General features: G+C 37.7%; 1 protein-coding gene across 5 annotated transcripts in view; it reads left to right on the top strand.

Moving 5' to 3' along the window:
* The window catches only part of sbm (L-type amino acid transporter sobremesa), a 196265-nt gene that overhangs the window by 81478 nt on the left and 90504 nt on the right, over nt 1-24283 (top strand). The window contains exon 1 of one of the 5 annotated variants that reach the window (XM_090398363.1): nt 742-851. The exons of the other annotated variants lie outside the window; for them this stretch is intronic. Within the exon in view, the coding sequence (XP_090254489.1) occupies nt 833-851 (19 nt within the window). The 5' untranslated portion in view covers nt 742-832. Of the gene's footprint in view, nt 1-741; nt 852-24283 lie in introns of those variants that run through there. 5 annotated transcript variants of the gene reach the window in all.

The following is a 24283-nucleotide window of genomic DNA, read 5'->3' as shown; positions in this document are numbered from 1 at the left end:
TATAGAAATATCCTTTTCTCTCAACTTCCAAATCATATTTGGAAGTTGAGAGAGCATATTTTACAAAATTCATTGGAAGTGCGTAAAGGGAATGAAGTAAAATGACATTTGTTCAATGAAGAGGAGTGTAGCAGACACATAAAACTGTATATTAGGGCATTGTATCCACACACACACACACACACACACACACACACACACACACACACACACACACACACACACACACACACACACACACACACACACACACACACACACACACACACACACACACGACAGAGAGAGAGAGAGAGAGAGAGAGAGAGAGACAAAAGACTGTCGCTGATCAAAAGAGCTTCAAAGCCACTATTTAAAACAGAAGAAAAGTTCTTCGGAATGGAATCATCTTCACGTCAGACTGCACCTGCATGTTCTCATACTCGACACTCGCACACAGCAGAATGTGCCATACGTCATTTTTCCTATACTTTTCTTGTACAGGAAAAGGTATTTCCTGTTGCAGTTGCTACACGTATAATCAGAAAGAGCTACAAAAGCGCTCGCACTTTTTCTAATTCTCGAAATCCCTTTCTCCATCCTCCCACTCATCCCTGTGCGAGCGAGGCCGAGTACGAAGACTAGAACAAATCAATACTCTCCGTGTCGTCCGCAGAGCCATGAGCCCATTACTGGCAGCCTGCCAAAAGTCCCAACAACCAACTGCGTTCGCTAAATCGCGAGTTTGTCGCGCGCCCGACGAGACTAGCGGTCTACAAATACGGAGAGCTTCCACATTGGCGTAAAAGTGCCTTAAGAGTTTCCCTAGCGATCCTTGGAAGAAGGAGAACAGATGGGGACGACAGAAAAATGTAAGTATTTATCTCTGTGTTCTTCGTATTAGCATAAACACTTCTGCTGATGAACGCTAAACACTGAGGGGGGGAACACCCATAAAGGTCATCTGTTATCTCAAGGAGGGACGAAGGACACATGTGTCCTATTTACTGAAAAATCGGTAACGAAGCAGAAATCCCTCCCCTGTTAGAATAATGTAGCAGCCGCTGCCGCCTGCTGGTAGAGCCACCTGGTGAAGAGCGTATACCATCACAAGGACATTTTGTGAAAATTGTATCATTTATATTTTGGTCATTAGCACTCTGCAGGTTGGTCCACCCTATTTTAAAAGATCAACACTAACTGACTTTAAAGAAATAATTTTCTAAAGTTAAAAAAAACAACAACTGCGTCTGGACGATGCACATTAAAAGAGGTTGCTAAGTTTATCAAGTTGTACTTCGAAGGAGAATGTCAAAGGGGAATGTCGAAGGAGAATGTCAAAAATGTCAAAGGGGACATTTTCGCTTTGCGAAAATATCAACTACAAAAAACAGTCGGTTTATTACATTTACCAGCATTATGAAAACTAGAATTATTAGCATTCACATACAAAGGCAACTCCAACGTTAACATTTCGAAACTTTCAAGTTTAGAGACAATATTTAAGTTAAGTTGGAAAGTCAACGAGTTAATCGAATCGATGACATTGTCTGAATTTGTCAAGAAAACTAAAAGCAAGAAATTAGTTTTTAAAAACCGTTTGGAGGATTATTCCCACTCATCTTATGATTTCGTTTCTTGAAAACATAACTGCTCTTTGATAGATATTTGTTATAGACATTACAAAAGCAGCATTGATTTTATACGTATTTAAGATTTATTAGAAAACTGCAAAGGTAAAAACTAAAATTCCTTGAAATTTTCTTACACACATCTTGAGCAATGGTTGCTATTACGTAATCTGTTACTACTCTGAAGTGATGTCCATTAGTCATTTGCCATAATACCGGTTGTTCATGGAAGAAATGTTGTGAGACTATTTAACAAGATGTAAAAGTATACTAAAACAGCTAAAGTTACCAACCCATTACTGAAATGCTTTTTGTTTATTGACGTCATTATTATCACCACCATTTAGCTACTTTAGGAAAAGAAAAAGTCTGATTTTCTTGCAGCAACCTTCTGGAGAGAATGATGCAATATGTCAATACAAACGCATTCGTAGATTCTTTAAATGTTTTCTTTTTCTTTCTTTCTTTTTTATTTCTTACCAAACTTTAATATGGTTCTGTTGCAGAAAACCTTATTAGAAATGGGAATATTATAAAGGAAATCAGTATATTTAATATCTAATAACATGCATTTTAATAGAAAAGCAATGTCATGATTTCAACAGGTCATTAACGAAAACCAGAATATTAATATTACTACTACTATTATTTTTATTATTACTATTATTATTATTTAAGCCCGTGGAGTCAGACTTATTGCGAAAGGCCCACTTCGGGTAAACATAAAAGCTATCATACGACTCCTTAATACTCATTTACTCTTTGGACTCTTACCCCCCCCCCCCACCCAAGGCAACTACTCCATGCACTCGACGGAAAAAAATTATTTCTTACTCTTTTACTCAGCATACAGTCGTGCAGCTTTCAAAGATAGCTTCATTTTTCTTATTCCTTCCCTTTCTTCTAACATATGAAAAATCTCCTGTGTCTATCCAAAACCAAAAAGTAAATATCTCAGCCTTCTAACTACAATGCCAAATTCCACACATTACACCCCCCCCCCCCGATCATAGCCAGATTTCCACAGTTCCGAAAACTATTTTGATTACCTCATCGGTCACTCCTAATTATAAAAGGCGATCAGATTACTGAAAAACAAAAGCGCCGCTTAACAAACTCATGTCGATCCATAAACAATATTATCCTCATACTTACACATACTTACCCAAACAAATACAAACTGGTATATAGTAGAGCGATGCCTCCATTTTACCATCACCCTAATGCAATGCCACTGTTACTCTATCCACTCCTCTGGAAATTTTCCAGTTTCAAGAAATTCATAAATAGCCAAGGAACAGTTAGTTTCTTAGCAGATTCTCTTTAAACAAGAGGTGAAAATTCCCTTTGACCAAAGCCATACTTATACTTTTCCAGAGGCAAGCGGCGCCCAAGGCGCTAGAGTGTTCCGGGGTCCATATCATTGTTTGGGGTGGGGGGGTCCTTTAAATTGGCAATAAGAGTTTCGTGCACCTGTGCATAAGTACGGCCCTGCCTCTTGCTAACTTTCAGTACACATGTATTTAGTATTATAAATACATTCACTGTACTTCATACATTTCTAATACTGAACCCTCTCCGTCCCTATAAGAATAAAATCCATTTCACCAGAATGAAATCCTCCTGATCCTGATTTACGCTCACGCGTAGATCAACTTCACCATGCAAGCGTTCGAAATCAAAATCCTACGGAATAGATTGGTTAATCTTTATTCGGGAAGTGTGTTATGTCTATAGCTTGTGTGTGTGTGTGTGTGTGTGTGTGTGTTGTTTTAACCGGGCCGGTTTGCCTATTTTGAGGCACAAAAAAGCCGAGTTTACGGGAGAAAAACCCTCTACCTCCGCATGAGACAGGTTAATTCACCGTTTGATTGAAAACACTTGATTCCTCACGTCATAAACGGGACTCGAACCCGGGTCTTTATAACCAAAGGGGTCGTCTAAACCAACTGAGCTACGGGGGGCTCAGAACGAAATATCCTATTAAAATATGAACACCTAGACATAAGGGAGCTTATTAATATGATATATTACCCAATATTTCGATCTGAAACTTTGATCATTTCCTGAGAAAATAGCAATTCAAAAAGCAGAATAACAATGATGGATTTCAAGAGACACGAGCAGTATGTCTGTATACTGCATACCAGTAGGTATGCAGTATACAGATATAATATATAGTAGACAGATAGACAAGCTGATATGCAGAATTATACGATTTTAAAAAAAGTTATTGTTTACTATTTATAAAAAACAGACTTCTCCAATTTTTAGTAGAAAAGCACAGTCATTCCAGTTCAAGAGTCTTCGGTCAGTGTCGACTTTATGCTAAGCTTCGTGCTTCTTTTGAAATCCATTGTTTGTAACAAAAGAGATTTCAAAAGAGACATATTTTGGAAAGCAGAGTGAGAAACAGATTCCCTCCTCCAATATCTCTCTCAAGCAATTGGCAGATATTCTGATAGACGAATGGTACAACATTCCACTGGAGACAATTAAAAAGTTGGATGAATCTATTCATGACTGTTGACAGCTGTATTAAAAGACAAATGGTCGTTACACACCTTATTATAAAGACATATCGCCTATTTCCAAGGTGCATTTTCCATTATCATTATGTATATATATATGGGCCTCCGTAGTATATATGGGCTCATTCAGTATAGACGAAACCCTTTTGGTCGGAAAGACCTGGGTTCGATTCCCTCCAGTGACGCGAGGAACCTTTATCTGCTCTCTTTCGATTAAAGGTGAGTTTTCCGGTCTCATACGGAGATAGGTTTTTTTTTTTTTTCACTCGGAAACTCGGGTTTTTTGTCCTCCAGAACAGGCAAACCGACCCGTGAACACAACCATCTACAGACATTGGCCACACCGGGAGGCATAGGGCTAACTACCTTTTCCTCGATACGGTAGCGATTCAATGTAGAAAAATCCTCGACGCCGAAAGGTAAAAGAGAGGGAAGGAATAATAATAAGAAGAAGATTATATATATATCATGAAGATTATAGCTTATGAATATATATATATAGCTTAGTTACAAAACTTTCTTATACTTTCATAACTTTTCAAAACTTTCATATTTATTTATTCGTATGGGGTTCCCCCTTCTTTCTCTAAGGCTCCTTTGGCAGACGGAGGGGAGGTGAAACCCTCCTGATCAATTTAAGTATATGTATTTTATGACTGTAGATTCGTGTGTATTCACGGGGCCGGTTTGTCTGTTCTAAGAGACGAAAAACCAGAGCTTCCGAGTGGGGAAAAAAAAACGTCTACCGCTGTATGAGACCGGCTAACTCACTTTTAGTGGAAAGAGACCAGATAAAAGTTCCTCACGTCACTGACGGGAATCGAACCCAGGTATTTTCGAACAAAGGACTTCGTCTATACCGATAGCTGCGGAGACTCTAAAACTTTCATAAAGTAATTAAACGAGGTTTTGTTTGCAATCATTTGTCCTCCTAGCCCACAATAACGAAAGAATGAGCTTCCTGGAATTTAACTTGGACTGACTGACTTGTGCTAATTTCCTCTTACATTCCATGTTTTCTATTCTGGCATGAGCCTTGCATTCCTCGTGCAACTACCTTCTATCTGCTACTATATATATGATTTTCATACCCTCTTTTTCATCAGTAGTTCAGTTTGATTTCCATAGCCAAACATTGTCCCAAACCTTTTTTGTTTCTTTACTCGAGGCATACAATTTGCTACTAACTGTTCATTCACTAGCTCCCATGCACTACTGATCTCGCTTTTACTTCAAATTTTTCCATCCTTAGTGCTACTTTCCCATTAGATTTTCGCATGTTATGCAACCCTCAAGTCAACATGATCATTTTCGCTAATCAGGGGCAAGGATAACTGCAGTCACAATCTGATCTTCCATTGGTATGACTAACTCAAAACCTCTTGATCTTTGCCTTTCCTCAACCACATGCTGAAAGACATTTTTTATTAACAGTTCCACTTAAAATAACCGCATCAATCTATCCACAATCCACCTCTTTGTGGGTGGACTGATGCAGTTATAATTTCTTTTTGAAGATTCTCAAATGTCAATTAGAAATTTAACAGCAGTAGGAGATTTAGGGAACAAGTGTTGACACAGACTGCGATGAACAAAACTGACAAGTAATAATGAAAAGGGTCAGAATATCGCAGTATTTCGTAGCAAAATACACACACACACGCACACCTTAAGAGTATATTTCAGAGAATGGTGGTAATAATGAGAGTTTGTAAACTTCAAAATGATATTCGTTTATAATTTCTTCTCCCAAAATTTATGCATTTAGGCTTCACTGGCATTTGAGCAGAGGCGAGCTTAGTGCGTTTGGCCCTTAAAAGGGCTTTTTTGGATTTAAGGATGGTTTTTTATAGTTGTTACGGGTTGCAGTTTGGGCTGAGTGAGACTCCCACTCGGTTTTTGACCGAACCCCTGATGTAGCTGAATGTTTATCTTGATTGCTTTAGCTCACTCGTAAAATACCAGAGGTTGGAAAGGACAATGCGAATTACTGGATCGGAATAAGTGCTTGGTCGGACAGTATTGCAGCATCACCGAGAAGTCTAGTGGCTCTTCTTTCAACTAGAGAAGATACCTATAAGGCGGCGTTACTCGATAATGCATGAGAATTGTTTTTTTCGGAAACAATAATCAGACCATGAAAAAAGGGTATAGCAATCCGAAGTCATCGCAATTGTCACCGTTAATGCCAAACGAATGAGGCTGAGATTGACTGGGAGAAAAACGATCTGTTAAAATAAAGAAATAAAAAAAAAACATGGCAGTATGGGCAGCGTTGCTCATTCTCCGCTCCCATTTCTGTTGCCAACGGAGCCAAATGAAATGACCGTTCGGATTTCTAGAACACATCAAAAGGTGTATTTGGAGGGAGAGAGATAATTTAAAAAAAAAGACACAGGTTGTCGCAAGAATGATGAGAATTATCGGTAAGTTGTGGACGATTTGTGTTCGATAATTTCCGACAGCACAAATGCGCCATCTTTTCCAGCTTGGGCTGTGGAGCTAGAGAAGGGAGCTAGTTTGAATTATGAACATTAAAATCATTCCAAGGGTAAGATGATCTCACTGTTTGGATAACCGGCCTGTATGAAATTAACTTTCAGAGATAAAGTGACTAGTACAGTCATCAAAATTGAGAGAGCGATAAAGGCAACGAGAGGCAAAGAAATCTTGAGCCAAAGCCCAACATATATATAGAGAATTCCAAGTCGCATCACTTTTGGCATAGGATATGAGAGTTGACAAAATTACGTTTCCCTCTTTATACATAAGAAAAGTCGAGATAAGCTGTAGTAGTAATGGATACCAGTTGAGATTCAGTGATGAATAACAGATCGAGTTTGTATGTCTGTAAGTGGTGGTTCACGTCATTAATGTGAGTGCTGAGACCCTGGATGTTGGTAAAGTCAATGTGGAATTGTATTTTAAACATGGAGTTTTGCTATTGGAATTTTTTTCCCCCAAATATCTATTTGTATTTTTGTTATTTTTTGAAATGTTCGTTGGCTTTTGTGAGAGATTTTATATTAACCGCATTGATTATAATTTGTTATGCTAATACTAGCTTTCATAACAGTGGAATATTGGGAAAATTTATAACACAGGGATGTGTAGTAGGGATTGACCTGCGAAGACGACTACATGACACATAGGGAGTGTCCAGACAGATTCAATCCAAGCGTTACCTCGACAGCGGTTCCTGCAAGCTGCTCCACTCCGCTCTCACCCGGCACAACCTGACAAATAAGCAGCTGTAGGATCATTTGCCAGTTGATCAGGAAGCCTCAAGATACGTTACCAAAAGGTTCGGTTCTGTGTACTATCTAGCGGCCATCCGTTTTCCTACTGTAACCTCGAATAGAGAAGACGCTGGTTCCTTAGTTAATTAATTACAGCGGAAAGAGCGCGTTTAGTACCGCCATCACCCACACTGCATGTGTGAAGAAAAGATGGAACAGAAACTGGAGACCTTACTCTGAGACAAAACATGGAAACAGCCATTTCCCATCTCTAATCAGCAAAGTGTTTTTTTGGGCGATAAAACGCATCTACTACCGAGAGGTAGTAGATGCGTTTATAATATAAGAGCATTTCCTGCCACTAGAGAAGATATTGCCTATAATGAGGAAATGTTCAAAATAATGCATACGAAAGTTCCTTTTTTAGGAATTATAGATTATAGAAAAATTATTTTGTAATACTTATTTTCAAAAACATGTCATAAACATCAATCATATTTCAATAAAGATTTTTAACCTGATATTAAGAGTTTAGTAACGTTGGGAAATTTAATCATCGTAATAGACGTTTATATGACTTTTTTCCCCTCTAATTCTTTCAAGTCGTTAAAACATTCAGCAGCTAACAAACTGTGTCATCTTCGTTTTTGTATTAACATCTAAGAGTGAAAATTGGTCTTGCTTTATCTTGATTAACTAGTCGGTTTGCGTTTTATTGAAGTTGATGGCATTTACAAACTAAACGTTCCAGAATTTCGAACAAACACCCAAAAAAGAACCTTAATTAAATGATTCAGTTTAATTTATTTGGGTACTAAATAAATAATCATTACGGATGATTTAAATTGTCCGAATATTGATTAGTAGAGAAAAAGTCACGATAAGAATGAAGAAGAAAATTATTATGCTGTAGTCAAACATCTTTCTCAAACAGCATGCAAACAAGGAGCTCGAGTTCAGAGAGAGTTAGATTAGTCTTAGAGTTAGAAAGGGTCTCATTTAAGGATATGGCTGTTTTGACGCGGAGATAGCATAGGATATGGATGTTACAATTACGATAGATTAAATGCAATACACTCTTCCTCATATACATCAACGATCTTATCTCTCTGGCATCCAAATCTTTCACAGTGCTCTCCACTCCTCTTTTTCATTTTCAAAACCTTCTAATGCTCAGATAATTCACGCTTTAAGATCCTCTTCAACAAATGCTTTAAACACTGCTCTCCTTGCCGTTCTGAAGTGGGGTGAGGATAACCTGGTGAATTTTATGTTTGACAATATTCTGCTCACCGACTTGAATCAGTTTTCTCTTCTTGGTGTGACTTCGCATTTAGCCTATCCTACCACAAGCACATCAGATATATTTGATATATGGATGGACTTCTTCGGCTCACACCATAAATGAGCTTCTTCGGCATTCATAAAAGCTTGGTATTCGTTTTCGTTCTAAGCAGTACACATCTCTGTTGTTCAACTCCTAACACATCATACAGGTCAAATCCAACCGACTTTAGAATACTGTTCCCACATTTGGGGTGGTACACCTAGGACTTCCCCCAGAATGCTTGATTATATTCAGAAGGGAGCAATTTGCTTAATGGATGACTTTTCTCTAACTGACACCCGCCCTTAGCTTTACTACGGTCTGTTGCTTTATTATGTCTTTTCTATAGGTATCTCCATGGGCAACTGACAATTACCATTCCTCCACCTTCCTCTTATTATATACAGCTGCTGGTCAACACCCATACACAATTCAGCTTCAAACTCTTCGGATATTCCAAACTCTTCGGAACAGTCTTCCTCATACTGTTTTCCCCAATGATTACAACCTCCAGGTCTTCAAGAAACATATCAACAAATACCTTTCTTCCTCTTCCTAACCTGTTGTGTCATAGGTTTTGAGATCTCTCGCGTGTGTGTGTGGGACTGATATCAAAATAAATAAAGAATTTAAATATTTCTAACACACTATACATTCTTTTACTACTTTTCTAATAATTCACTTCAATTTCCATTTAGCTCAACTAAACATTCCATAAACTCGAATTTTTCTACTTGCAAAACCGAGAAATCATCTGTGGGACAAATGCATTAACGGGCATTCGTTACTTCGGCCATTATTTTAACCAATATCATGTTTCTTTTCATCCTGTAAGACTTATCTTTTACATTTTCTTACACACAAATAAGAGAAAAAAATTCTGATTAGTCGCCAGTTAAATCCATGAATCACCTTAGGAAACGCAATCATAATGTGCTATAGCAAAAATGTTATTCGCTAATGATATATTATTAATGGCAGGTTAATTCAACGCTTCGCTGCTCAGAAGTAATGTCGAGATAGTTAAAGCCATGACAGATAACACATAAACAGGGGCGGGTGTATTATATCCGTCTGTTTCATGCGCACATCGGCTATAGGAAGAAAATCTCGCGTATTTAAGGAGAAAAAAATGTATCATCCCATGTGAGTCCAGCTTTTTCATCCGGTCTCAGGCGGCTAACACAGAAGATTAGGTGTTACAACAAGCACAACAGAAGCATGTGAAAAGCAGGCTAGTTCGTTTAGAGTTTAGCAAAAATGGCCGATAAAAATAGTTTTCGATTTAATAGAACAAATTATCTGTTAAATTTAAACATTATTTAAATATAATAGATAAGTTTTAATAACGATCTCCATATATCTCGCTGATCCCTTCCATTACAATATGCTACATTTTTAGATCCCTCAATCCCTCCCGTTGTTTCGTTACATAAGTGTGACATATTTAAGAAAGTAGGCTTCAAGTAACCCTGCACAACATAAGATGTAATAGTTAGTAATCGTTAATTATTTTCGAGTAATTACATTTTTGATTCGGTTGTGCATTAAAATCTCAATTGTTTGAGGAATATGTTAGGTTGTTAGCTATATTAGGAAACAGTTCTTAACAGACGAATTCAAGCAATTACTATGCAAAATAGGAGAGTAATAAGATAGTAATTAGACTCATTTTATAAGGAAAACACAATCAGCAGACAATAGTACTAATGAAAGTTTTGTCCTCGTGATCTCTAGCAATGCAAATAATAATGGAATACGCAGCTGTTATCTTTGTTGTTCAAGAGGAGAAAAAATAACAACAGAAATTCAAAGGAAAAAAAGTCTTAGCTACCTAATGCCAGTACGAGATACTTTGACGCAATGCAGCTTTCTTTTTATTGCCAATTTCGACAACAATCTTTCACTGCTTGCGGTAATTTCCCTGTTACTAGAAACGAAGGAAATTAGCCTTGTTATGTGTGGCAACTAGATTTCAACAGGCTCAAATACGTTCCTTGCAATATTGTTACTTCGAAGACAACAAGTTTTGTGATGTAAAGATCAGACAATTCGTTTTTTTTATTATTATTATTCGGAAAATAATCGGCAGAAGAAAGAAAATAAAATCAAGGACGACAATTTAATTCAACGCTTTACAAGCCTGAAGTAGTTTTTATATAGTGTATATATTTGGGTGGCAATTTTAAGATTCCGCTGGCATGGCAAGCAAACTGTCCATGCAACACGTGCTTCGTTCTAAACGTTCTAATTAAGAGCCACCATAACACGTTTCTATTCATAAACTGGACATGGAATAGTTACACTCAAACATTAATTTAATTGGGAAAGATTTTTAATAAGACTGGCTGTCGGTTTAATTTTGTATTTTTCAATGCTGTTCCTCTCGCCGATTACAATTCTGTGAATAAAATGCTATTCTTTCTGACAGTCATCATAAGTGTCTCTCCTTTATAATTCACCTAACGAGAGGTTGAAACCCCCTTAATAAAACGGGATAATATGCAATTTAATTAATGCATGAAATCAAGGACTGGACATTGTAGATAAACAAATCACTTTAACAAGCAGCAACGCTCTTAGTTACGCTCCCTAACAGTCTTAAAACTATATCGAGAGACTTGGCTATGCAGGAAGCGCTTAAAGAAAGCTTTTTTTTTGTTTGTTTATCGTTATGTTACAGCTTGACATTCTCCCAACTTTATTCGCAAAAGACTATGCAGTTCAAATCAGAAATTATCGATAAAGTATCGAAATACAAGTATAGTAACATGCATACACACAAAGAAACGGGGGAAGACGAGTTCACACACGCACAGCCTCTCTATCTTCACGCTTGGACACAGAAACATCTATGACTGCAACTTCCTTCTGCATGAAACTAAGTGAAAAAATAAAATTTTCAACGCACATCTTTAGGGAATGGAGGTGGAAGCACAACGTTAGTCAATATGACAAATTGTTTGAACTCATAAATCAACGAAGGAACAGTGAACATGATATCATGTATCGGGGGGAGGGGGGGAAGTCCTATTGGGAGGGTCAATAAATTTATAACTGTTTAAAATTATTATATAATCTTTACAAAAATTTAATTAGGTAATATTAGACACTACAGTTGAATAAATAATAAGTATTATTATATAAATAATTATTTATTTTAATTTCTCTGTAATTCTGAGTTAAAAAGATTTTTTTTTCACGTGAATGAATCTCGAATAGGCGTTTAAACCAACTCGGAATATGTTTTCCTTGTTTTGTATTCGAGGTTATTATTAAAATCCTAAACACTCCTTATCCTAAATGACCTTCACTTCTAAACCAATTTGTTAATTCTACTTTCTTTTCCTTTTCAGATTTGTTTCGTACAAATTTGCACATATACAGAAATCTGCCCCCCCCCCCACCTCCTACTCCTTATCCAACAGTTATGGAGGATGCATACTACGTGCGCAGAAAACCAGGTACAACCGGTTCGTTCCAATTCAACTGTAGGCGCATGCCGCTATCTGAATACCACATGACCATCACAAATTTCACATGCCTTAAAATGGGCTTCGCCATCCTCCTAGGTATATTTTTACTTAACAGCGATCCCTCCTTGTTTCTTCTCCGTTTGCACATGCGCACAACACTGCTACTAATGGTTGCGCAATGATTCCCTTCCAGGAGTAACTCGTTCTCCATTCGAGCCCTATTTAAGGCGGATAACCGGGTGTAGAAGGAGGAGGGGGGGCACAAATACAACAACACGCTGTAGCTAATCTATAATTAGCTCCCGAGCAAGTGTCAGCGAAGCATTGAAATAGGAGGGTGGTTATAGGAGGGGAACCAAAATAGCCACGAGCAGCTGGCCAAGAATGTGACTATCTCGCTACTGTTAGCAGAAGAGTTAAGGAATATGTCAGTGTTTGGCAGGAACGTGCAGGTGAATAAACGAGACCTTCTGGTTAAGACCGTAAAAAAAAAAAAAATAAAATAAAAAAATAACTGGCAGAGATTGGCATGTCGAGAAAGAGATTATTTATGACGATAAGTGAATGGGGCTAATCGGAACGCGTCATTACATAAAATGTTAATTTGGGCAGGCTTGCTAAACAGCACGAAACTTCAAGTCTGAGAATAGGAGAGATGAGACAGAGCAATAGATAAATAGACGAATGGCTCGGTAAGATATCTAATCCGATGTTTAAAATCATGTGCGCTACCCAATAACATATTTTTCCTTTTTTTTGCGATATAAATATGATATAAATGTGATATACGATATAAATGCGATATTTTGCGATTCGACATAAATTAGATTCAATGCGCAATTATATTTCAGCATTAGACGATTTGATATCGACTGAAATATTCTATGGCAATCAGTGAGTTTCAATTAAATCCCAGCCTAACATTTCTCGATAAATTCATTTCGTTTTGTATAACTTCGTCGATTACATATAATAATACTCACAGCATCGCATTTTGAAATTTTTATATCAATAATCAATCTTCATCTTCAGAAGTTTACCTAAGTTTAAATCATTTTATGGTTTTTAAAATGTATATTTAGATTTTTGCGTTTCCAGTTTTTCACATTAGAAAATGTGAAAAATTCGAAACGTTTCTAGAATCGTGTTTTGATTTCTTTGTCTGAGACGTTCCAGATATATCCCCCACACATTATGATGTCATTTAAGATATTCCCCCCCCCTCGCAGCTGATCTGTTTTTTTTTGTTTTTTTTTCAGTGGTCAACAATGAATTATTCATTATTATATGCACCTTGGTGGAATCTCTCTATCTCATAAGAAGGTGGTGGCATGGTTTACCTACCGGAAACAAACATAGGCTCTTCATTCCGGAAAACAGGCAAATAGGCCAGAAAAAAACCCACCAAATTTACACCCATAATGCACTGGCTTCATAGTTTTAGCTGATTCGGCCAATCACGGCCAACCAATCAATTATGGAGTTCTGCAACTGATCACAGGCCACCATTCCACGCTAATCTACGTAATAAATGTATATTTTATGTCCGTTAATTACATGTGTTCCCGTGACTGTTTTGGGGGAGTAAAAAAAAAAAAAAAAAAAAGAAACATACGAGACACGCAACCTCACCTTCAGCTGAAGAACTCTTATAAGGTTTCTTCACCTTCTAATGGAGATTCGAACCGAAGTCTTTCCAATCAAATGTCATCGTCCATACAACTGAGCTACGGTTCTGTGGTTATTCAATAACGAATGCAGAAGGGTTCCTAACCAATTTAATACGAGAGGAAAGAAATTAGGACTAGAGAATGCTCGCTACTTCCTTTTTGGAGGTGTGTCTGAAATGAAGTATATATACAAAAGAAAAAGGGACTGACATACATGTGAGTGTTTGTTGCCGTTGTATATATACCTATAGACCTTACTTCGTATATACATTATTCATTTGAGTATATGGTAGAATGCAAATTTTTGCTGCCATGCTGATAAGGGCACTACACAAAATTTTCAAACTAGTACAGTGTTTTAATTGACACATCCTTATTGCAAAGAACTTTTTCGGCTATATAAAAGAATAGAAGTATAAAAAGAAACTGACTGAAAGACAGTAAATGAATAACGTTGTGAAAACAGTATATTTGCCCAGCGGATAGCACACGCTCTCCAAACAACAGGCTGTAAGTTCAAATCCAACAGTTGGTATGGATGTTTATGAATTTCGTTACGGAGTAGATGAATGTCCGAAGCCCACCATCCTGATTAATGGAGGTCTGAAGTAACTTGAAAAAGTTCCATGCTCAATAGAGTAAGTTTCTCAATTATCTAATCCCCATGCCCACATTACCAATACTAATGTACAGTACTTTCCTACTTTATTGGGAAAAAAATCAAGCCATATACTCGTATGCGACTACTCATAGAAATACACCACATCATACTAAAATTTATCGCTGGAACAGTAGCTTTTTATAATTCTATGGTGTCTACAAAGTAGATGGGCTTATTAAGATTTGGAGTATCTCTCTTGCCTGATTTCAAGACGCTTCCTTTGAGTGCTTCACATATTGCACTGACAGCGTGGGACCTTGCCAGAGAATGATTCTCAGGACGGAAGCTGGATAGCAATTATTCTATTGGGGCTTAGGTTTCGTCTGGTCCTGTATGTTGGGGACCGTAGCATGTAGCACTGATTTCAACTAAGGAAGATTTTTTAATTACATTTAGTGATGGGATTCACATTAAAAAATACTGATGCAAGATTCTTTTCATTCAAAATAGTTGGGTGCATGTGCCTTTTGCTGAACAGAGTTGAGTGCTTCTATTTGCAGTAAATATTTGTAGCGTGTTTGTCAATCATAAAGCATCTGAATAGATGCTTTATGATTGTATTATGATAGAGATCTGAAGTTCTTCCAGAACTTCGGATCTCTACACAGAATGGGCTCCTCTGTTTGGCTAGGCAGCATGTGAACTTTCAACCCGTTGCCAGAATTCATCTATGTGATTATTTTCACGCAGCCAAATGGATGAATTCTGGCTGCGATGAATAGTCGCGTGTACATTAGTCATAAATAATAAATTAACTAGTGTAAAAGAGTAGTGGCATACACATTAAAATAATAGAGTGCGTATATTTATATTTTGTTTGCATGATAAACAGCCTATTACACAAGCAGATGCACCCATCTCTGTAGTAATGAGCACATGCATACAACTACTTTGTATAGCCAGTTTATACAGTTAAAGTGATATAGTATACTTTGTTTACTTCGGCTTTAGTCACAAAAGTATTACATACACACATTATATTACATCAGCTCCCTCCTTTGCAGCAGTCAAGTGGTCGATTTCGTAGCGCTATCATCACATCTAGTTTTGTTTCAATCTTATGGACTTTCTGGTAGGATTTTGAGTGGCCTTTTGTCACTTACTGCATGCTTAGTCTACTATTAATTCATTAAATTCACTCTATATTAATTTAAATGTAGTATCGATTTTAATAAAGACTAGTGTCTAAAAATGTTGATCTCGATATAAAGGGGAGTTTGTTTTCTGCTGAGCTCCTTCGTAAACCTCCAAATAAAAGAAAGATAAGTCAGTATTGATAAGCAAAATATTAAGAGATTTCGACAACAGAAAATCTAAAAAACCTTCATGCTCGAGAGATTTTACAACATTTTTCTTTCTGAATATAATTTAGGGAGAGAAGTATTTTACAATTCTGTTTAGTCCTTGGCGCTATGGAGGGGGGGGGGGGTTATTGGGCTACTTAGCGGAAGCGCGGATCCAACTCTTTCTTTGCAAGAGCCACGCAATTTAATATTGTCGTAAGAAATGAGTTGTCTTCATACTCCTGAAATAATTTCAAAGTACGCTAAAGAAAGTTTTACATTTGCTCCATTTATGAAACAGCTGCTTTTATCTGGGAGAGAGATGAATCGGACATGCTGCCAGCAGGACGTTTTTCGAGGTAGCGGAGGTGAAACAATGCGTGCATATTAGGGTTTATGCTTCGTGGAAGGGAGCAGAAACGTGCGCGAGTCTGTCCATCTCCGGATGTCCAGATACTGGCGAAGACACGCCGTATGTGTGCCATTAAATCAGCCCCAAAAAATCGATGTGACATTCTGACCTTCACTTGTCTGCAGCTCGCCAGATGACCTTCACGGCGACCACGAGACACTGCGAATATGACGAGTTTACAAAGCAAATCTCAGCACTTCTCAGCCGAGCAATTATGAGCACGACGATGTAAACTTGTATTAAACCAGCTTCGTCCGGATTGTTCCGCATTTCGAGTATGCCACATTCGATTTGCCCGGAGAGGACTGCGGAGCTGCATGCCGCAGCCAGGCGCTCATTCGGAGTGCAAAACGCGCACGTCTTTCTTTGTCTTCTTCTCTGCTACAGTTAGTGAGGTAAACAAAAAAAATTGAAATAATAAAAAATAATGCGACAGAGAATAGAAAGAGGAAGAGAAAAGAGAGAGGAATTAAAAAAGAATGTGGGGTAGGGAGGGAGAGAAAATATAGTGAGAGATTAAAAAAACAATAAATGGAGAGGAGAGAAATAATTTCACATACAGAGAGTAAGAAATGAAACAATAAATAGCAATCAGTGAACGAATGAGAGAGAGAGAGAGAGAGAGAAAGGGAAATTAAAAAGTACGAATGAGAGAAAGGGAGATTAAAAAGTACGAATGAGAGAAAGGGAAAGATAATTTCAACAGTAGTAAAAAATGCAGGATATAAAATGAAAATAAAAGAAACAATAAATGACAATCAGTGAACGAATGAGAGAGAGACGCTAACATGCATAGAATAAAAGAGAACAAGAAAGAAATAACAGTGTTTTAACAGTTTATTATCATTCCCATCACGTATACAAGATATTTATACTGTGTTATAGAATACAAATCAAGTTGTACTATTCAATGTACAGTCTTATACAATACAATTCAAGTATTGCTATCATTTTCTATTGGTACTTACACTTATTTTTGGCTATTTATTTTGTTACAGTTAATAAATGTTTCCTTTTATATACAAATAGAGTAGAATGCATTTCGGAGAGTTTTCGTAGTTTATAATAAGTTACTGGTTTTAATGATAAAGTAAGTTAGTTGTGTATTTATGTGTAACCAAGGGCCGTAGCCATACTGGTTACCAGGGAATTGAATTAGTTCGAAACAGTCACTGCGAGTCCAGTGACCGCATCTATGAGGGCTCACCTTACACGGTTTGATTTCATGTCCATGTTAATCTATTAGTCTCTTAAGTGAATGAACTTGTTAGTATATTGGTGCCTTAATCGGATATGATATGTGAGTTATAATGATCTCTTATATACTATACGTTTAAAGTAATTGTCAACATTGTTTAGTCCCATGACGTAGTCTCTCCATCTTTTTCTGAATGCATAAGCCGAGGTTAGAGATTTGATTTCATTTGGGAGTTTATTGTAGCTGCTTGTCGCTAGGTGTTCGAAGGATTTATGAAAAATTTCTTCGTTTGCCTTGGGAACTACCAGCGTGTTCCGGCCGCAGCGTAATCCATAGTGTACATTATATACCAAGAAACTTTCAGCGTTGCTTTTTACATATAACAGACAACCATAGAGATAGAGTTTCTGTAGCGGTAGAATAGTATGCATGACAAACAGATCGTTGGTTGAATGTGCGAAGTTAGTAGTGGTTCTGGCCCTAATTATTCTGTTTTGTATTCTTATTAATGGAAACAGATTGTTGTAATAATCTCCACCCCAACAGGTGATGCCATATTGCAGTGAGGAATTTACCCAGGAATAGTACGAGCGTCTTAAGAATGCTGCATTTACAAATTTTTTAACATAATACATTCTATTAATTATAAACCTAAACTTATTTGTTAAGAAAGTGCTGTGGGAGTTCCACTTCATATTGCTATCGATATGGATGCCCAAATGCTTGACTGATTTTTTTTTTTTTTTTTTTTTTTTTTTGACTAAGCTACAGTTGCGATTGTGGATATCGCTGCATTTCCTTTCGTGCCATTTTATGGTTATATCGTGGTCTAGCTTATCTGTTAAAGTGAAGTATCTCGTTTTATCCTTATTAATGTTAAGTCCATTATTGCTAAACCATTTACTTGGTTTTAACATATCACTATTAATCCGATTTTTTTAGAATCAGAGATAAAAGAAAGGGAATGAGAGAGAACGAGACAAAATGGGGAAAGAGAGATTAAGAGTAAAAAATAAAGCGTGTAATAAATTAAATGAGAGTTTTGAGGAGAAAATAGCAGAGATGAGGAGAATTCAGAGAAAGAATGCCAGAAATTATGGGTGTTTAAGAGAATGCCAGGGAGAAGAAGAAGAAAATGACAAAGCGAGAATAAGAAGGTATACTAGTCTTCTTACTTGCTCATCCATCTAAAAATATCCGCCCTCTTCTTCTATTTGTATCTCAGGAGAAGTTTAATGTGTTCTGTCTGGCAGAACAGCAGTGTATCGGCTCTTCGATTGGAAGCAAAGAAAGGTGTGCGATGCAAATAGTAACAACTGCGCATGTGTAATACCAAAGTAATCGAAGTGGTTGAAGGACATCGCAGTCAAGGTCACCGATAGGCCATCTAACGGAAACGTGAAATTTCTTCCGACTCTGCCGGTGAAACTCCGTCAGCAAATAAGTTCTACGTGGTGAACAGCGGCAAATGACAGCTATGATTACAGTTCGGATTTTAACTGAGTGCGAAATCGAGTTAAACCAACTCTGATTGAATCAGTGCTGCCCATCGACAACAGTTATTAATCAAGCGAATAGAATTACAAACTCCGCTATGACAGGTGTGTATCGGTCGGTCAAAATAAGGTTATTTGGAAGTCTGTTCGACAGGTAAACATAAAGCAAGTGATTCCAGTGAGCAAGTCTTCTCTCATAATATTTCACTTCTGTTATTAATTACTAATTTACTTCCATTCTTAATCCTAAGTATTTATTTTAATTAACGAAGTCTATCGCATACTGCTAACGAAGGAGTGTCTCAACTTCGCAGATTCATTATTATTATTAATACGAATTTGCCCATGGCCATCTAATTATATGCATCTGAAATTACACTTCATATATAGAATGTTCAAGTTGGGTGGGACAGGAGTAGGGGGGGGGGGAATCTGTCGCGTACAAAAGATGCCGTAAACATGTAACACCATGTTTTGCTAGATACGATGGCAGACCGAATAATAATGATGAGATGATAATAACAATAAAATCCGCTTCGACACGTTGTTTTAAAATTATGGCGAAGCATCGTAGTTTTGAGGTCAGTTATGATGCGGTCTGTCTGTTTTGGGAGATGAAACTCGAAGGGTTTCTTTCCTTCCTATGTATACATGTCACACACGCATACAAGTTGTCTAGCGATTGCGTTAAAGCAGTTTTTTAAATTGCATTTTTTTCAGCACACAGATTAACATGAGATGAGCTTGTGCTGATAAAAAAACACGTTAAACTGATCTCTGCAGTTCCATGAAAATCATAAATGTCACGACTAGCTTATTTCTTAAAACACTCCTCACGGTCATTATCTACAAAATAAGCAGCGAGAAAAGTAAAATTGTTCATTGTACGGAAGTTTGGAATAGGACAAAGGTGCATCCGTGGAAGTTAAGTCTGTGTGTGGTTAAGAAAGGGGGTGAGAGCTAGATTTTGCTCTCACAGAATCGTGAGAAAGTGGAAGAACGGTTTGCCTGATGAGGCAGTGAGTGCATCCAGTGCAAATGAGTTTAAGAGAAGATATGAGAGCTGATGCAGATGATGTATGGGCTGATTCGATAGAGTCCGTATCTCTCTCTGGAGGTCTAATAATAATAATAATAATAATAAATTTTCTCATTCTATATTGCCTGCCTTTTTGGCTGAGTGGTTAGCATATCCGCTCTTCAGTCAAAAGGCTGCAGGTCCGAATCCCGCCATGGGCATGGATGTTTGTGATTGTCTGCAAAAATACTAGTGGTGGGCGGTAGATGGCGTTTGTGTAGATGATGATGGTAGTTACGGTTCGCTGTATAGTTAGTGGATTGTGTGGTGCAGACAGAGAGTTGTACAGTAGGTGCCCTCCCTCGATGAGTCTTTGGATTCCCTGGAGGTGTCACGTAATAATAATAATAATATTTTATGAGGAGGAGGAGGAGTGTGACAAGTTCTTTGTTTTTTTTAGAAATATTCGTGTGCGTCTGTACGTGTATATGGTGTATACTATCTACCAATAATTGTCCGGACACCTCTGTTATTTGAAGTTATGGAACATTCCATGTTTGTGAATAACATAAAACTAGTATACAGATAGTAGGAAGTAGTATTTCATCACAGCAGTTGAATACGTGTGGTACGGCAACACAACGTGAACTCGGTGACTTCGAGAGAGCTGTCAGATTGGTGGTATGTCCATACGTGCCATTGCCGCTCAACTGGAGCATCCAAAATCAACGGTTGGCGATGTAATCAACAAATTGAGACGTTCTGGCATCACTAGTGCAGGAAAGCACCCAGCGAGGCCGCAAAATGACTGACAGCGAAAGGAGGGTGTTAAAACAGGTGGCAAACAAAAACCGGCTACAATCGGCACAGACCATCCGTGATGAGTTCCAGAGCCCCAGTAACACCATGGTGAGCACTAATACTCTACGAAAAGAACTCCATTTACTGGGTTTCCACAGAAGAGCAGCACACAAGCCGAACATCACAACAACGAACAATGCGGCTCGTCTGGTCTGCCGCAGAGAGCGTGTAAAGTGGACAATTGACCAGTGAAAAACGGAATTCTGGAGCAATAAATCAAGGTTCTCCTGTTTCCACTCTGATGGCAGGGTGTGGGGGCAGCTTATTGAATGCTTGTTACCACAGTGTGCTGAATCCAAAGTTAAGTTTGGTGGTGGAGAAGTAATGGTGTAGAGTGCATTCAGTTGGTTTGGAGTGAGACGACTGGTCGTTGGCCATGGTTCCATGAAGGCAGCTTAGTACCTTGATATTCTGGATAATTAGGTGCTGCCTACATTGTAGAGTTTTTTATGGAACGGATCCGTAATACTGTCAAGACGACAATGCCTAATGCCACAAAGCTGCAGCTCTTATGGAATCGTATGAAGAGCTGGGTGTTGGACCGCCCTGGCCTCAACCTCATCGAACACGTGTGGGACGAATTGGAGCCGCTATTGCGGTCCAGAGAAGCACGTCCTCAATCTGTCGCTGAACTCAGTGCTGCTTTGATGGAGGAATAGAGACAAATTCCACCTGATATCTGCCGCACCTTAGTGAAAAGCCTCCCTCAAAGGATGCAGGAGGTGATCAAAGCCAAAGGTGGTCATACCCTATATTAGGGTTCGCCTGCTGGTATCAATTGTAAATTGCTAAAGTGTCCCGGCAATTATTGGTAGATAGTGTATTTTACACAGGTAAAATTATGTAAAAATAATAATATTTACTCGGTATCAGATACGGAACTTTTTTCCTCATTTACTTTAGGCCTCCTTGTATATTCCCTATATGTATATATAAGGAAATAAATAAAATCTTTCCATTTATAAAACTATATGTGTGTGTGTGTGTGTGTGTATGTGTGTGTGTGTGTGTGTGTGTGTGTGTGTGTGTGTGTGTGTGTGTGGAAAGTATACATTTTCTACATTTATATCTCCTCCTGAGATTTTTATTTTTAATAAGGTTAAAGCACCTTATGGTAACTTGTTCTGGTAAAATACTTATGAGCTCTGTATTACTAAAATCTTGGTATTTCTAGCCTGGCTGCCACTGATGAGACCTCAATAAAGGTCGAAACCGGTCTGGGTAGTGGCCCCCTTGCCTTTAATACAAAACATCATACATCTCCTCTAGGAGATGTGCTTTGCATTAAGGGTAAATATTAAGATTAGTGATCAGAGCTTATACTACTTTTACCATGAGATGCCTTGGTCTTGCACTACCTGTAGGATCAGCTAGACTTGCAACACTTGCAGGCGCAAACTTGACTTGTTTGTCTGTTTGCTTACTTGGGAAATGGAGTAAAACCAGGTCTAAAATAGCTTGGTAACGTTAACATATTGTTTTCTCCATTGTACTGTATTCACTTGACGAAGTCGGCATTTCCGATGAAACTAGTAGTGAAACCTTATTAAATCTCTTGTATTTTCTCTCTCTCTCTCTTATATATATATATATATATATATATATATATATATATGCTATTAATTGACTTAAACACTGAGAAAAAATACAAGAGATTTAATAAGGTTTCACTACTAGTTTCATCGGAAATGCCGACTTCGTCAAGTGAATACAGTACAATGGAGAAAACAATATGTTAAAAATATATTGTACTTTAGACAAAAAGAACTAAGAACTTGTTCTAAGAGTAGTTGTGTTTGAAATTGAGTCCGAGCGTTAGTTCTGGGGTGAAGCACTGTGCGTGTGAATGATATCACGAGTGCGCCAAAATGTTATATAACATTTTAAACTAATTACTACAAATCTCGATGGCCGCCTACATGTTTTGCCTGCATCTTGGGAAATGTTAGGTATTCTTACCGAACACTTTTAACACTTTCATTGCCAAGCTGAAAATTGGAATTTCGTATAGTGGGCAAATTTTTTTTATTTTTTTATTCAGTTAGCGACGTCCACGCGATAACGCGTGATCGGCCGTTTGGTGAGGGCTCGCATCGCGCGATATCGCGTGGTTGGCACTGAACGCGTTAAACAATAATTCCGAAGAAACTTACTCTTTCGATTACTTATGAAAGCATTTTTCGAAAAATTACAGAGGAATTATTTTTTTATCTCTTACTTTTGCAGCGAATTGTCATACGATGAAATGACGTTCGATTAATTGTTTATTCTGTCATGTTGTACCATCATTTAATATTGTGGTTTAAGCCAATAAGAATACAATTTGGTCGGCTAAATCCGAAATTGCCAGCCCATCCTCGTCTGTTCAGTATCCAGGTAGATACCTAACAGGGTGCACCACGAGAAGGTGAGGATTGGACATTAGGTCAGAAGCCCTGGTCGGTTCTCCGCATTCCTTTAAAGGCTATGTGGAGGTCTCCTCTCAGTTATACAACTTTGATCCCAGGTAATAAATTTTTCATGTAGTACTATCATATCCTGTACACCCCTTGAGGATAAATGTCAGGAATTAGATGATGATAATTGTTTATTCGATGAAATATATTTTCGATGAATTGCCATTCGTCCATATATGCCCCAAGTCCATAGTACAAACGTTTATTTACAACAGGCATTGGAAATTCGTTTCAACTGTCGCATGAGAAATTTCACAAGTCCACAAATGTTCAATCCCATCTCTCCTTTGGGCTTTTCCCTGTAGGGAAAAAAAGTTTTTTTTCTAGTGACCTGCCAATGGTCTTTTGTTTGTGTAAATTTAATTTAATGGTGCAAAGTAGTTAGTCTTGCAGCATTTTGAAACTTTTGTCTGGAAATTGCATGTATTTGCCTCTTTTCAAGGATAGAGAAAAAAAAAGCCGAGTTTCTGGGTGGAAACTTGTCATCTCAATACGAGATCAGCTAAGTCACCTTCAGATGAAAACTCCTTATAAAGTTTCTTCATATCCTAGACGGATATGAACCCAGATTTTTCTAACTAAAAGACTTCGTCGTTACCAACCGAGCTACGTAGGATCAATAAATATTCATAACGAGTATTATTCACTCTATCTAGAGTAAATATTGCTTCATTGATGAATAGAGCGTATGTTTACCTTTTGCAAAATGGTAAAGTAAACGATTTTTACTTAACGCCCTCTAAAGAGTCACTTTAGGAACCCATGCGAATATACACGTTACGTTGTGCTGCTAAAAGCATATTTTGAATTTCGTGTTGAACGTGAAGTTCAGATATAACTCTAAATATGCAACTTTCCCGCAAACATCGGGATGTACTTTAATAAAACCTTGCCAAATATGAATAATCACTATTGGCATTCTTCAACAGTAGCAGCATTGGTGATGTCGTTACCAAAATGGAAGTATCCTCGAAAACTTTTGTTTTCAAATGGAAAACAAAATATTTCAATCTTTTGAGTAAAAACCACATAGTTAACAGTGCTA

The sequence above is a fragment of the Typopeltis vanoorti genome, chromosome 9 (genome assembly GCF_054136105.1).
Source record: "Typopeltis vanoorti isolate ZY-2024b chromosome 9, IOZ_Tvanoo_1.0, whole genome shotgun sequence".
In the NCBI taxonomy this organism is placed as follows: domain Eukaryota; kingdom Metazoa; phylum Arthropoda; class Arachnida; order Uropygi; family Thelyphonidae; genus Typopeltis; species Typopeltis vanoorti.
Note: the sequence above shows the minus strand (reverse complement) of the source record. Positions and strands in the feature narration are given on the sequence as shown.